This window comes from Myotis davidii, unplaced genomic scaffold, assembly GCF_000327345.1.
Source record: "Myotis davidii unplaced genomic scaffold, ASM32734v1 scaffold1480, whole genome shotgun sequence".
Classification (NCBI taxonomy): domain Eukaryota; kingdom Metazoa; phylum Chordata; class Mammalia; order Chiroptera; family Vespertilionidae; genus Myotis; species Myotis davidii.
Genome location: NW_006292281.1, coordinates 137877 through 152830, shown reverse-complemented (window position 1 = coordinate 152830; position 14954 = coordinate 137877). Strand labels below are relative to the sequence as shown.

The 14954-nt window shown below is 40.2% G+C and overlaps 1 protein-coding gene across 2 annotated transcripts in view; it reads right to left on the bottom strand.

The window, feature by feature from the left end:
* Positions 1 to 428: 428 nt before the first annotated feature.
* The window catches only part of ZC4H2 (zinc finger, C4H2 domain containing), a 78925-nt gene continuing 64399 nt past the window's right edge, over positions 429 to 14954 (bottom strand). Inside the window, exons 2-5 of one of the 2 annotated variants that reach the window (XM_006765683.2) lie at positions 5703 to 5874; positions 3996 to 4168; positions 2999 to 3161; positions 429 to 1888 (exon numbers count right to left, since the gene is read on the bottom strand). In XM_006765683.2, the coding sequence (XP_006765746.1) occupies positions 1775 to 1888; positions 2999 to 3161; positions 3996 to 4168; positions 5703 to 5874 (622 nt within the window). In that variant the 3' untranslated portion in view covers positions 429 to 1774. The remainder of the gene's footprint in view (positions 1889 to 2998; positions 3162 to 3995; positions 4169 to 5702; positions 5875 to 14954) is intronic. The other variant, XM_006765684.2, reaches the window with a different exon arrangement.

Here is a 14954-nt window from a genome sequence, read left to right as displayed (position 1 = left end):
TTTTCCTTCATTGACTGGCTTATTTCACTTAGCATAATGCTCTCCAGTAGAAAAAAATGGTCTCTGAAACCAGACAAATCGGGTTTAAATCCTGAAACTTCTTTTACTAGTGGTTTGTTAACTATGGACAAATTATTTAACCTCTTAAACTTCAGTTTACCTTTTCAAAAAATGTCAATAAGAATACTTAGCTTGAAAGGTGTTTTTCATATCAAATGCAATCATTTATATAAGGCATCTTATATAAAGACCTAGCATAGAGTAAGTACTGAATAAATGTAAATTATTATAATAGCAAAATAAATTGTTGTGCAGTGGTGTGCTAGATTTTCTCATTTGTAGGATACGGTGAATAAGTGTGAAGAAGAGCTACCCAGAAGGGGAAAGGTCTTTACATCTTCCTGGTACTTATAGGCACTCAGTCAGCATTTACTCCAATGAACTTATGTTTATTTAAAAGGATTTGTATAGACATAACACTCTTACTTTCAAAGAGCAGAGGAATCTCTTATATTTTGAACACACAGACACTGTGGAAACTTAAAACTGCAGTTGAGTAAGGAAGGAAGGAAAGAAAAATATCTCTCCTTCCCGACCAGGGACTGAGACCTGGAGATAAAACTTTTTCAGTTAGGTAACCCCCAACCCTGTCTCTTAAGTCTGAGAGGGACTTTATTAGAGATCTGGCATTGGTGGAGTAGAGAGTTGTAGGGCTTAGGGACCCTGATGCCTTTTCTTTAGGGAGGGGAGGCTACCTGCACAATCCACAGGAAAGAGGGTAGCCAGAAGCTGACTTGAGCTGAGGCTGCCTGATAGAGGAAGAAAGACCCAAGGGAAGGAAGGATGAATGTAGAAGTCCCACCCACTCACATGTGTAAAGTAATTGCCACTCACTTGAATCTCACTGTCACCTCTAAGATATATCATTGAGTAAGTGCCAGGGTAATGGTTTTGAACAAAAGGCAACACAGTTGTCAGCCTGGAGCCCATCTAAGCCTCTAAAAGAGCCTTAGCCCAATGACTTAGGTGGCAAGTTAGGCAGGACTTATGAAGTGGGTATAGCTCCAGTTCCCTGATTTCACTGTGGGGAACTTCTACTATAGACGTGAAAAGTAGGACTATGGGAGAAAGACCTGCAGATCTCAGGATCCCCAGACACACAGCCTGGTACCTGAGAACTTTTGTATATCTAGAAGACTAGGGGTGCAGTGTGATGGTGAACTCTATAATAACAGCCAGGCCTTCAAAATTAATATAAAAAAGAGGGCTTCTCCAAATTACTTCTGGGTCTTGAAGATAAGATGAGGGTTGGGAAGATATATGCACCAAGCCTTTTGGAAAGTCCACCAAGAAGACCGTTGTCCCTTCAAAGCCTAAGGCAAAAGTACAGACAGGGGGCACACTTTACATGAAACAAGATATGGGACTCCCCCAGCCCTCAAATTTTAGGTCCCAGCCTTCAGGTAGAAGAGACAGAGAATCACATAGGGCCTTCTGCCTTATCCTTAGCTCCAAACAAGAGCAGGGCTTGAAATGTGAGTGTGAGAGAAGTGATTATCAGACATACTGTTATTAGCACCTGAACCACATCTCTTCCTGAAAGAGGAAGCTAAGAGCAGAAAGAAATACCAGCAAAGTGAGAGAGGGGTTGTGCTTCCATTACATTAAACAGGAGACTTGGTAGAGGTGGGGAAGGGTTGTTTCACATCAGGACATCATCTCTGGCCAAGGGGAGGGGTTATGAAAAGCAAAGCTCTATTTATTCTCCCTCTCTTCATTCATCCTGCTTCCGTTTTGGCTTCTTGGGGTTCCGGGACCGACTCTTCGCTTTGCACAGAGGGCATATAGGTGCATTCCGGTGAATTTGCTGATGACATGACAAGCAGGCCTGGTGGGGTACACAGGACAAAGAACGTTAGTGGTCAGATTCTTCTAGGCTGTGGTTCAGCCTTTTGATTCCCAGCGTTCCAAAAAACAGTTGTGATTTTTCCCAACAGGAAGGAGCAGTAATCAGTTAGTGAAACCCAAGAACAGAGATCAGTGCTGGATGTAAGGGATGTAAAGGATAAAAGGGAGTGAGGGTCAAAAACAGGTATTGAGGAAAACTGTTCAAAACTCAGAAATAAGACAAAATGAGAATTGTGTATCCATTTAGATCATACTGGAACATGGTTTAACAGGCCCACTCAAGAATCAATTCTCTTAATCAGGTATTAATAAACATTTTCTGTACAGGCCAAAATAGTAAATATTTTAGACTTTTCAGGTCATATACTCTTAGGTGTGACTACTCAGTACTCTCTGTTTTACATGAAAGAATCTACAGGCAATATATCAATGGGCATGCATGTAGTCCAATAAAACTTTATTTATAAAAATAAGAAACAGTTCAGACTTGGCTGTGGGCTCTAGTTTGCTAACCCCTACTCTCTGTTCAACTATTCACTTTTTTTTTTTTTACTATTTAATATTGATCAGTGTTTAAACTGTGACTTATGCTGATAAATTATAAAAGGTTTTTTTCTAATAGAGATGCAGATTATTTATGTTCTGAAGAAAATATAATCACAAATGTTACAGTTTTATTGCCCTATATAACATAAACCAATTCTGTGTTTAACTTTGCAAATTTATTTCAGCATTCCCTTCCTTCCCTGACTATATAATTATTCCTCAAATGATCTTGGAACCAGCTTTGTAATCCTATAGGCTCTGTCATTAAAGATACATGCTTACTATATATTTGTACCAGTCATGCTTTTATCATTTTAAAAAAATGATAGTTTAGCAGAGCCTGCCAATCTCCTGCCATTCTAACTCCTCTGGGAATGTGAGGAAATAAAACAAGCAGTTCCATTCCAGCATATACACCACATTCCCCTTCCTCTGTATCCCAGACAAATGCTGTTTTAGAAAGGCCCCAAATAAGTAAAGCCAATATTCCAAGGCTGCTTAAGGATAAATCACTTCTTCCAAAGCCCCTACCTAGCTCACTTACCTTCATGGGTGGGGGCTGCTGCCTGAAGGTGGCTGTCTGCCGGGTGTCCTGCTTCCTAGCCACTTGAAGTTGTTGGGCAGCAGCGGCTGCAGCGGCCAGGGATTCAGGGATGGGAGGCTCCTGAGGCTCCGTCTGCCACTCTGCTTTCTGCTTCTCAAAGTAACTTTGGAGATGAGAGACATTAGCTGGGTCATTCTGAAAATATGAGAAGCTTGTCCCTCTTAAAGAATTCATGCCATAGACCCAAAGAGGTTGGGCTGTGGCTCACTACAGAAAGTTCCTGCACCCTCCCCAGCAAAAAGTTCTCCCTGGGTACCAAACCCATTGTCTATTGGGAAGGTTAGCTCTTGCTCCTTGCTCTGACAGACCCAGAAAATAAATAAATCCCAAGGTTAGCAAAGTCCTCAAAGGGCACTCACTTATTCTCATCTCATGTTATTTTGTAGTATTTCTATCATGTCCTCAGGCCTTTACTGGCATACCTCTAGGAATAAGAAACTGACCACTTCCACAGGAAACCTGCCCTACCTTAAGGAAGTATGTTTCCTTCTACTAAACTGTAACGTGAGCCCCTGGATCTTAAGATGAAGTTCGAGACTAGCCCCTAGAGACCATGAAAGCTCAGTCTTCTGTATTTTTCGAAGGTTTTTGGACACCCTTCTCAACCTTGACTTGGGAAATAACCTCTTAAGAGTCATAGACACACACACACACACACACACACACACACACACACACATCATAAACATAGCTTGTATTGTTAAAATTGCAGAGAATTTTAAATAACATCTAGTAATTCTAGTCTAATCATCCTTCTTTTGTTGTAACAGCCCAGCACAGCAACATGCCCAAGGTCATGCAATGCGTCAGCCACAGACAGGCTTGGGGCCAGGACTGACTTTCAGACCAAGCCGCCGTGTGTGTGTGTGTGTGTGTGTGTGTGTGTGTGTGTGTGTGTGGTTTGTGTATGTTGCAGGACATGGGGAAGGCTGCTTACTCCAAGGACAGCTTCTCCTCCTCTTCACATAGGTCAGGGAGCCTCTGCAAGCCCAGAGTCATACGCAGGGCATCCACATGTTCCTTCAGTGGCTTATACTCATCATGTAGCCGGCGAGTAGACTCTAGTAGCTTGTTTAGGTCATTCTCAGACTGTTTGATGGTATTTTCCATCTGGAACACAGAGTTAGGTAGGCACAGAGAAAATACCCCAAGAGTCTCCATGATGCTGGATAGATGAGTAGATAATAGCATAGGTTCCAGAGCAAGACCAATATATGGTCAAGTCCTCAATCTGCTATGTATTCTATGGGACTCTTGTCAAACCTCAGTATCTTCATCTGTGTAATGGTGATAATATCAGTGCCTACTTCATATAAACTTCATGAGGATTCAATCATTGAATTTATATAAAGTTCTCAGTACAGGGGCTAACACAGAGTAAAGGCTCAGTAAATAGTAGCTATTGTTCAAATACAGCATTTTAGAATTGGAATGGCCTTTAGAGCTCATTTAGTGTACCTCATCACTATTTTACAGATCAGGGAATTGTCTCAGAGAGAAGAAACTTCCTCAGAGAAATACTTCTTAGTGGGAAAGCCAAGATAAAAATTCTTGGCTTCTGCCTCCCAGGCCAGTGGCCTTTTCCCTAAATTAATGGTTCTCAAAATGTGATTACCAAATCAGCAGTATAAGCATCAGCATCACCTGGGAACTCATTAGGAATGCAAATTCTCAGGCACCACCTCAGACATACAGAATCAGAAACTTTAGGGTGGAGTCCAACAATCTGCTTTAGCAGGCTCTCCAGGTGCCTGATGGATATTCGAGTTCTACTCACCTAGATTCTTAGCCCCTCTGTGGCTAATATCTTGTTTATTTCATTGACTCTGTATTCTTAGGTTAGCTGGTAGCAGAACTACCAACTCCTCATGAGACCCTGGAATAATGTGATTTTGTGACAAAATAAATTTGAATACCTGCTGTTTCAATTGCATTCAGAAAAATCAAGAAATAAGTATTACCACAGAAGGGAGTTTCCCAAGAATAGAAACTTCTTCAAATATAATTAATTTTTAAGGCTTCTCATTGTCATAGGCTCTAAGAGTTGGAAAGGGTCTTACAGGTCAACACCTCCAATATCTCTCCTGGTGAAGGAATCGTCAATACTGCAGCCCAGACAGGTGATGATTCAGACTCTGCTTGAGTAATTCCAAATAGAAACTTACCATGATAGCACAGTTCATTCACCATGTTCCAAGAATCTCCAAAAAAGATACTCTAATGGGGCCCCACTTTGGCAGGCTGGCAGAGGAGATTTTTTGGGGGGGCTTAATTACAGAAGCTTTGGAGCCCTTTAGGCTAGACTCCAGAGTTAACTGCCTGCTCTGCTTTTCACCAAGGCTAGCTCCTAACTCCCAGACTCCAATAATAAGCACATCAGAGCTGAAATATACCTCAGATGAATTCCTTGACTGAATACCTCTTATAGTACAGAGAGGGAAAATAAGGACCAGGAAGAAGAAGGGACTTGTTCAGTGACATACAGTGACAAAGCCAGGCTGGATCTCAGAATTCCTAGATTCTTCCACTCCACCACAGCCCAAAGCCTACTCTCCCAAGTTGGCCACAGTCACATCTTAAGGAGAGGCTACAACACTCACTAGTACCTATTTCTCAAAGGGCCTAGAGGCAGCCAGCCACATACCACATTGATGTCAGCATGGATCAGTCGGAGTTCCTCCACATGGGCCATCTTCTCTTGTAGCAGGAGGTCCATTTCCTGCTTATATTCCTTCAGGTGTCTTTCTTCTGATTCAAGGGCCTCAAACTCAGCCTTTAAACGGGCCTTGATCTTCTCCATCTGCAGGGTCTTATTCCTGCAATTCCCCAAAATCAGGATAAAGACCAGAAGAGAGGAAAATGAGAGTTATGCTCTGAGCCAGGGCAATCTTTCTAAGTGTCCCTCTTTCCAAGCGGAGGCAACCTGAAGCCATCTCAAAAAAGGAGATTCTCTCTTTTGAGATAAAAGCTCAGTGGGTCTCAAATGGATATAATTTTGCTACTTTATGGGGCATTTGCGAACATGGGACAGGTTTTACCTCCCACCCAAGATACCAACCATGACTTCTTGAGAAACTCCAGAGCAGCATTGTCCAATAAATATTCTACAATGATTGAAATGTTCTGTATCTATACTTTTGAATACAATAACCACTAGACACATGTAGTTATTGAGCATTTGAAATGTGGCTAGTGCAATGAAGCAACTAAATTTTGAATTTTAATTTATCAAACTTTAAATTTAAACAGCCACATGTGGTTAATGACTCTCAAATTGAGCAGCACAGGTCCACTCATCAGTTCCAGAAAAACAAGACAAAAAAATGTAGTTCATTTTCTTTTCTTAGAAAAATAAAACCTGTTTCTGATTGTTATATTCCAATTGCATACCCTCTGACTCAGTAATCGCACACCTGAAAACTTATTCTAAGAAAATAATTCAAGGAAACAAAAAAGTTAATAGGCAGGAATGTGCTTTCTGGGCTATGGGAAAAATTGGAATTTAAAAAAATATATATTTTTATTGATCTCAGAGAGGAAGGAAGAGGGAGAAAAAGAGAGAAATATCAATGATGAAAGAGTATCATTGCTGGGCTGCCTCTTGCATGCCCCACACTGGGGATTGAGCCCACAACCTGGGTATGTGCCCTTGACCAGAATTGAACCTGGGACCCTTCAGTCCACAGGCCGATGCTTTGTCCACTGAGCCAAAGTGGCTAAGGTCAAATTGGAATATTTGACAGCCATTAAAAGGAATCATTATGAAAACTTGTGACTTGAAAAATATTGAAGATATGATACTCAATGAAAAGGTTATTATGCTAAAATATATGCATATGACTAAATAAGAAAAGGCACTAGCAGGGGTACAGTTTTAAGGATCTTTAACACTATTAGAAACATGCCTAAATGAAAGGGCTACACTGCAGCATTATTTACAACAGCCAAGATTTGGAAGCAGCCCAAGTGTCCATCAGTAGATGATTGGATAACAAATAGAATACTACTCATCCGTAAGAAAAAGAAATATTATCTTTTAGGACAGCATGGATAAGAGCATTGACAAGTACCATATAATTTTACTCATATGTGGAATCTAATGAACAAAATGAACTAACAAGCAAAATAGACAGAGACTCATAGAGAGTAAGCTGACAGCTGTCAGGGGTGGGAGTGGGTTGGTGGAATGATTGAGCAAAAAAGAAAAAAAAACCTCATGGACACAGGCAATAGTGTTGTAATTGCTGGGGGAAGCAGGGAGATGGGGGAGGTGGAGGAAGAATGGGGATAAATGGTGATGGAAAGAGACTTGATGGGTGGTGAAGACAAAATACAGGGTACAGATGATGTGTTGTGAAATTGTGCATTTGAAACCTGTATAATTTTGTTAACCCAGTGTCACCCCAATAAATTCAATGAAAAGGAAAAAAATAAAGTACAAGAATGAAAGAAGTTATCCTATGGAAACATTAATCAAAGGAAACCAGGAATGGATAGATTAGTATCAAAGTAAGTTGACTTTAGAGCAAAGAAAATTACTAAGAGATCTTTAAGGGGAGAGCAACAGTGGCTAGAAGAGCAGCCTAGCCACCACACAGACTGTGCTTGGACACCACCCCATACCCGTGCAGTGAACTGCAAACCAGTCGGACCTCACAAGGGACAGCTGCTGCTGGCACCGGGACCCTGCAGTGACTTGCATACCATCCCTGCTGCAGACTCCAGGACCCCCGCAGTGACTTGCACACCACCCCTGCTGCAGGCTCCAGGACCATGCACTGAATCACATGCTAGAGGGACCTCACAGGTGACCCCCGCTACTGACTCTGGGACCAAGCAGTGAGTCTCATGCCAGCAGAATATTGGAGGCAACCCTCACCATGGGAGCCGGGACCCCAAAGTGAGTTGCACACTAGCAGGACCTTGCAAGCAATCCCACTGTGGCTCCGGGACCACATAGTGAGTCCCACGTCAGTGGGCTCTGGGACCTCACAGCTAGTCGCACACCAGAGGGACTGTGGTACCCCCACCAACCCAGACTGTCTGCAGCTGACACTTGTGGGACCAGATCTGTGTGGAAAAGGAGTACAACTCGGAACAGACAATCGAGGTGTGAGATTCAAGGCAGACCCAGCTTTTGGGCTAAGGAGTTCCTGACCACTGTACTACTAGAGGCTTCAACCTCTCAGACCTGAATATGGTTTCCCAGGGCCAGAAAGGGACAGTGATTCACACTGACCTGCACCACAGAGGCTCCCAGAGGTCCAGGATAGACACACCAAGGGACCAGATTCAACATCAGAGCAAAATCCAGTAAGGCCCAACCTCACTGGCAACAAGTTGGATGAGAGATTCATGCCACAAACAGGACATCAACGATGAAGTGGAACAGGAAAACACACCCACCACATTCCCTGAAAGCTAAATGACACCTACCCAAGCAAAAGCCCTGTCAGAAACAGACTTTTGAGTGATTGAGATTGACAAGCTGCTGACAGGCAAAGGCAGGCAGAGGCAAAGTGTGGGGAGCCAGGGTAAATATGCTGAACCAGCCCTGGGCCCCATGTGGCTAACAAGTCTGCTTTAGAGGGCAGATTGAGCCCTTCTGCTTGTGGCCAGGGCCTGTGGGGACAGACACAAGTGGTGGATCGCTGGATCTGTGGATCGCCTGAAGCAGCAAGCAGCACATCCACAATAGCTTCCACAATGTGGTTGGGGGTGAGCCACGTAGTTAGACAACCTGTGAGGCGACTCCATCCACAAACCGGACAATAACATTAAAGACTTAACTACATCAGGACAACCCAAATAACTCAAATAGGGGGTTTTCTTAGAACACCCAGCTCAAGAGATCTGAGAGACTGTACCACTGGGTCCCACAAAACACAGACTATATAGGATCACCCCCAGAAAAGTTGGGTAGCATAACAGGTTGATCTAAGATATAGAAACAAATACAAAGGGACAACAAAAATGGGGAGGCAATGAGGAAAGGAATTTGTCCCATTAATAATTCAGTGTAATGGTTATAAGGATGCTCAAGCATCTGACTGAGAATTAAAAGCAACTCAGTGAGAATTATAAAAAGCTGAATAAGAAATATACCAACATGGATAGGAATCAAGAGGAAATGAAGAATGACAGCTGCAATAAAGAACACACTGGAAGGTTCCAACAGTAGACTAGAAGAAGGTGAGGATGAATCACCCAGATAGAAGACGACGTAGTAAAAAACACCCATTCAGAGCAGCAATTGGGAACAAAACAAGTAAACAGAAGGAGGAGAGTTTAAGGAAGCTTGAAGATAACATGAAACCAAGCAACATCCACATAATAGGGGTGATAGAACGAGAGGAAGCTGAGCAAGGGAAAGAAAACCTGTTTGAAGAAATAATGGCAGAAAACTTCCCTGACTTGGAGAAGAAAAAAGTCACACAAGTCCAGGAAGCACAGAGAGTCCCAAACAAGATAAATCTCAAAAAGACCCACATCAAGATACATCATAATTAAAATGGCAAACGTTAAAGACAAAGAAAGAATCTTAAAGGCAGAGGGAGAGAGAAAGAGAGAGAGAGCGAGCGAGAGAGAGAGAGAGAGACCTACAAGGGATCTCTCATTAGACTACCAGCTGGTTTCACAACAGAAACACATCAGGCCAGGAGGGAGTGGCAGGAAGTACACAAAGTAATGAAAAACAATAGCCTGAATCTCAGACTACTCAATGCAGCAAAGTTACATTCAAAATTGAAGGTGAAATCAGAAGCTTCACAATCTAAAAAAGGCTAAAGGAGTTTATTACCACAAAAACAGAATTGCAAGAAATACGAAAGGGGCTGTTGTAAGAAGAAAAAATAGAAAGGGGTATAAACATGGGCATAAAGAAAAAAAAATGGCAACAAACAAGTACCTAACAATAGGAGCCTTAAAGGTAAATGGATTAAATGCTCCAATCAAAAGACATAGGGTAGCTGAGTGGATAAGAAAACATGACCCATACATATGGTGTCTACAAGAGACTCACCTTGGAACAAAGGACTCACACAGATTGAAAGTGAGGGATGGAAAATTTTTTTTCAGGAAAATGGAAATAATAAAAAGCTGGGGTAGCAATACTTATATCTGACAAAATAGAACTCAAGATGAAGGCCATAAGAAGAGATAAGGAAGGCCACTTTATAATACTAAAGGGATCAATACAACAAGAGGCTATAACTCTTGTAAATATATATGCACCCAATACAGGAACATCTATGTATAAAAAATACTTCTGAAGGTTATCAAGAGAAAGATCAAAAGCAATAGAATCAGATTTGGGGACTTTAATACCCCACTGACACCACTGGATAAATATTCTAAAAAAAAACAACAACAAGAAAACAGCCACCCTAAATGACAGTATAGAACAGATGGAACAAACTGACATCTTCAGAACATTCCACCCCAAAGCTAGAGAAAATACATTCTTCCCAAATGTACATGGGATATTTTCAAAGACAGCCCTCATGTTAGGGCATAGAATAAGTCTCTACAAGTTCAAGAAGACTGAAATCATATAAAACATCTTCTCAGATCACAATGTAATAAAATTAGAAATCAACTACAATAAAAACAATCATAAAAAATCAACTATATGGAGGCTAAATAGCATGCTATTAAATAATGAATGGGTTACCAAAGAGATCAGAGAAGATATAAAAAGTACCCTGGAAAGAAATGACAATAAAAGCACAACAACCCCAAATCTTTGGGACACAGTGTAAGCAATGTTGAGAGGGAAGTTCATAACAATACAGGCTTATCTCAAAAAAGTAGAAACACTTGTAATAAGTTATCTAATCCTACAACTTAAAGAATTAGAAAGAGAGCAACAAGAAAAACCCAGAGTAAATAGAAGGAAGGAATTAATAAAGCTCAGGGCAGAAATAAGTGACATAGAAACCAAAAAAAAAAAAAAAATACAAAAGATCAATAAAACCAATAGCTGGTTCTTTGAAAGGATAAACAAGATTGATGAATCTCTTGTCAGACTCACTAAGAAATGGAGAGAGAGGACCCAAATAAACAAAATCAGAAAGGAAAGAGGTGAAGTAACAAATGATGTCACAGACATACAAAGGAACGTAAAAATATACTATGAATAACTCTACTCCAATAAACTGAACAACCTTGACAAAATGGGCATATTCTTAAAAAGAAAAAAACTTTCCAAAACTCAATCAGCAAGAATCAGAAAACCTGAATAGACTGAAAACTACTGATGAAATCAAAGCAGTAATAAAAAAAAAAAAATCTCCCAGCAAACAAAAGTTTTGGTCTGGACAGCTTCACACGGGGGTTTTACCAAACATTCAGAGAAGAACTAACAGTTATCCTTCTCAAATTATTCCAAAAAATGCAGAAAGAAGGAACACTTGTAAGCTCTTTCTACTAGGCCAGCATTACCCTAATTATCCCCCAACCAGATAAAGATATGACAAATAAAATGAATTAGAGGCCAGAAGACCATGCCATCTTGAAGGGGAGAGTGGCTGTTATCGGAAACCTATACATCACAAGAATCTACAACAACAACACCCAGGGAACAGCTGCGAACATAGGAACACTGGATCTCAAGCAGCGCGAATATGCAGACTCGGAGGAGCTCTACACCCTCTCACAGAAAGGTCAGATTTTGCCTAGGAAAAAGAGACAGAGAACTATATAACCAGACGCCCGGAGAAGAGAGATTATGGGGAGACGAAGAAACAGCTCGCATATGAAAGAAAAGGAGGCATCACCAGAAAAGGAAGTAAATGAAATGGAGGCAAGCAATATGTCAGAGAAAGAATTCAGAGAAACGGTCATAAGGTCACTGAAAAGAATGAAAGAAAAATTCAACAATATGTGTAAGAACCACGAGAAAATGAAGAACCAAGAAGAAATGAAAAATGACATCACTGCTATATCAAACTCAATAGAAAGCATCAACAGTAGACTAGAAGAAGAGAGTGCCGCATCAGTGACCTAGTCGACAAGGTAGAAAAAAATACCCATACAGAGCAGGATCTAGAAAAAACACTTAAGAAAAAGGAGGAGAGCCTAAGGAAATTTTGGGACAACACGAAACAAAACAACATCCGCTTAATAGGGGGGCCAGAAGGAGAGGAAACTGAGCAAGGAATAGAAAACCTGTTTGAAGAAATAATGACAGAAAACTTCCTTGATATAGGGAAGAAAAAACTCACACAAATCCAAGAAGCTCACAGAGTCCCAAACAAAATGAACCCCTGAAACCAACGCCAAGGCACACTATAATTAAATTAGTAAACACCAACAACAAAGTAAGAATACTAAAAGTGGCTGGAGAGAGACAGAAAGTTACCTACAAGAGATCCCCCATCAGACTGGCGACTGATTTCTCAACAGAAACAAATCAGGCAAGAAGGGAATAGAATGAAATATACAAAGTTATGCAAAGGAAGGGTCTGAATCCAAGAATACTGTACCCAGCAAGGCTTAAGAAAACATAACCCAGATATCTGCTGTCTATAGGAAATCCACCTCAGAACAAAGGACTCAGAAAGATTGACGGTAAAGGGATGGAAAAAGGTTTTTCAAATGAATGGAAATAAAAAAAAAGCTGGGGTAGCAATACTTATATCTGACAAATTAGACCTCAAACTGAAGGCCATAAAAAGAGATAAGGAAGACCACTTCATAATACTAAAGGGAGCAATACAACAAGAAGAAATAACTCTGGTCAACATATGCACCCAATAAAGGAGCATCCAAATACATTACAAAACTTCTGGAGGAGATCAAGGAAGAGATTGGCAGCAGTACAATCATAGTAGGGAACTTTAACACTCCAGTATCACCATTGGACAAATCCTCTAAACAAAAAATCAGCAAAGAAACATCAATACTAAATGACTCACTAGATCAGATAGAAATAATTGACATTTTTCAGAACATTTCACCCCAAAGCCACACAGTATACATTCTTCTCAAGTACACCTGGGTCATTTTCAAAGATAGACCATATATTGGGTCACAGGAAAAGTCTCTTCAAATTCAAGAAGAAAGAAATCATATCAAGCATCTTCTCAGATCACAATGGCATAAAACTAGAAATAAACTACAATAAAAACAATAAATAATAAAAAAAATAGCATGCTATTAAACAATGACTGGGTTACAAAAAGGAACACTATGCTGCTATAAAAAAGAAGGAATGCTTACCATTTGCTGCAGCATGGCTGGAACTGGACAGCATTATGCTAAGTGAATAAACCAGTCAGTGAAAGAAAAATACCACATGATCTCACTCATTTATGGATAATAAAGACCATTATAACCTGATGAACAAAAAAATGGATACAGAGGCAGAGAAGCATCAAACAAACTGTCAAATTAAGGCAGGAAGGGAGAGAGAGAGATCAAAACATCAATGATGAGAGAGAACCATTCATTGGCTCCCTCCTTCACGACCCCCACTGTGGATTGCACCCACACCTGGGGCATGTGCCCTTGACCAAAACAGAACCCAGGATTCCTCAGTCCACAGGCCAATGCTCTATCCACTGAGCAAAATGGTGTGGGGCTCTAATTCTACATCATAAAAAATTAGAGAGCAAAAGGGAAAGCCTAGAATAAGTAGAATGAAGGTAATAATAAAGTTCAGAGGGGAAATAAATGACAGAGACACACATAAATAATACAAAAGATCAATAAAACAAAGAGCTGGTTCTTTGAAAGGATAAACAAGATTGATGAACCTCTAGCCAGACTACCAAGAAACAAAGAGGAAGGATCCAAATAAACAAAATCAGAAATGAAAGATGTAAAGTAACAACTGACCCCACAGAAATACAAAGGGTCATTTAAAAGAATACTATGAACAAATCTATTCCAACAAATTGGACAACCTTGACCAAATGGACATATTCCTAGAAAAATAGAATCTTCCAAAACTCAATCAAGAAGAACCAGAAAACCTGAAGAGGTTGATAACTGCTGATGAAATTGAAGCAGTAATTTATAAAAGTCCCGCAAACAAATATCCTGGTATGGATGGCTTCACAGGGGAGTTTTACCAAACATTCAAAGAAAAACTAACACCTATCCTCCTCAAAATATTCCAAAATATTCAAGAGGAAGGAACAATTCCAAGCTCTTTCTATGGGGCCAGCATTGTCCTAACCCTAAAATCAGATAAATAGACTACAAAGAAAGAGAATTACAGGCCAATATCCCTGAAGGACACAGATGCTAAAATATTCAACCAAATATTAGCAAATCCGATCCAGCAATACATTAAGAAGATCATAAAACATGACCATGTGGGGTTTGTTCCAAGGATGCAAGGCTGGTACAATATCCACAAATCCATAAATGTGATTCAGCACATTAATAGATTGTAAGACAAAAATCACATGATCATATTGATGTAGAAAGGCATTTGACAAAGTACAACACCATTTTCTGATAAAAACACTCAGAAAATTGGGAATAGAGGCATTATACCTCAATATAATAAAAGCTTAACACGACTAGCCTACAGACAAAATCATACTCAATGGGCAAAAACTAAAATCATTTCCCCTAATACAGGGATGCCCACTTTCACCACTCCTGTTCAACATAGTACTGGAAGTGCTAGTCATAGCAATAAGACAAGAAGAAATAAAAGGCATCCAAATTGGAAAAGAATAAGTAAAACTGTCATTATTTGCAGATGACATGATACTATACATAGAAAACCCCAAAGATTCCATCAAAATCTACTAGACCTAATAAATGAATTTGCTAATGTAGCAGGATACAAAATTAACACCCAGAAATCTATGGCCTTTTTATACACCAATAATGAACTCACAGAAAGAGAAATGAAAAAAAAAAAACAATTTCCCATTTA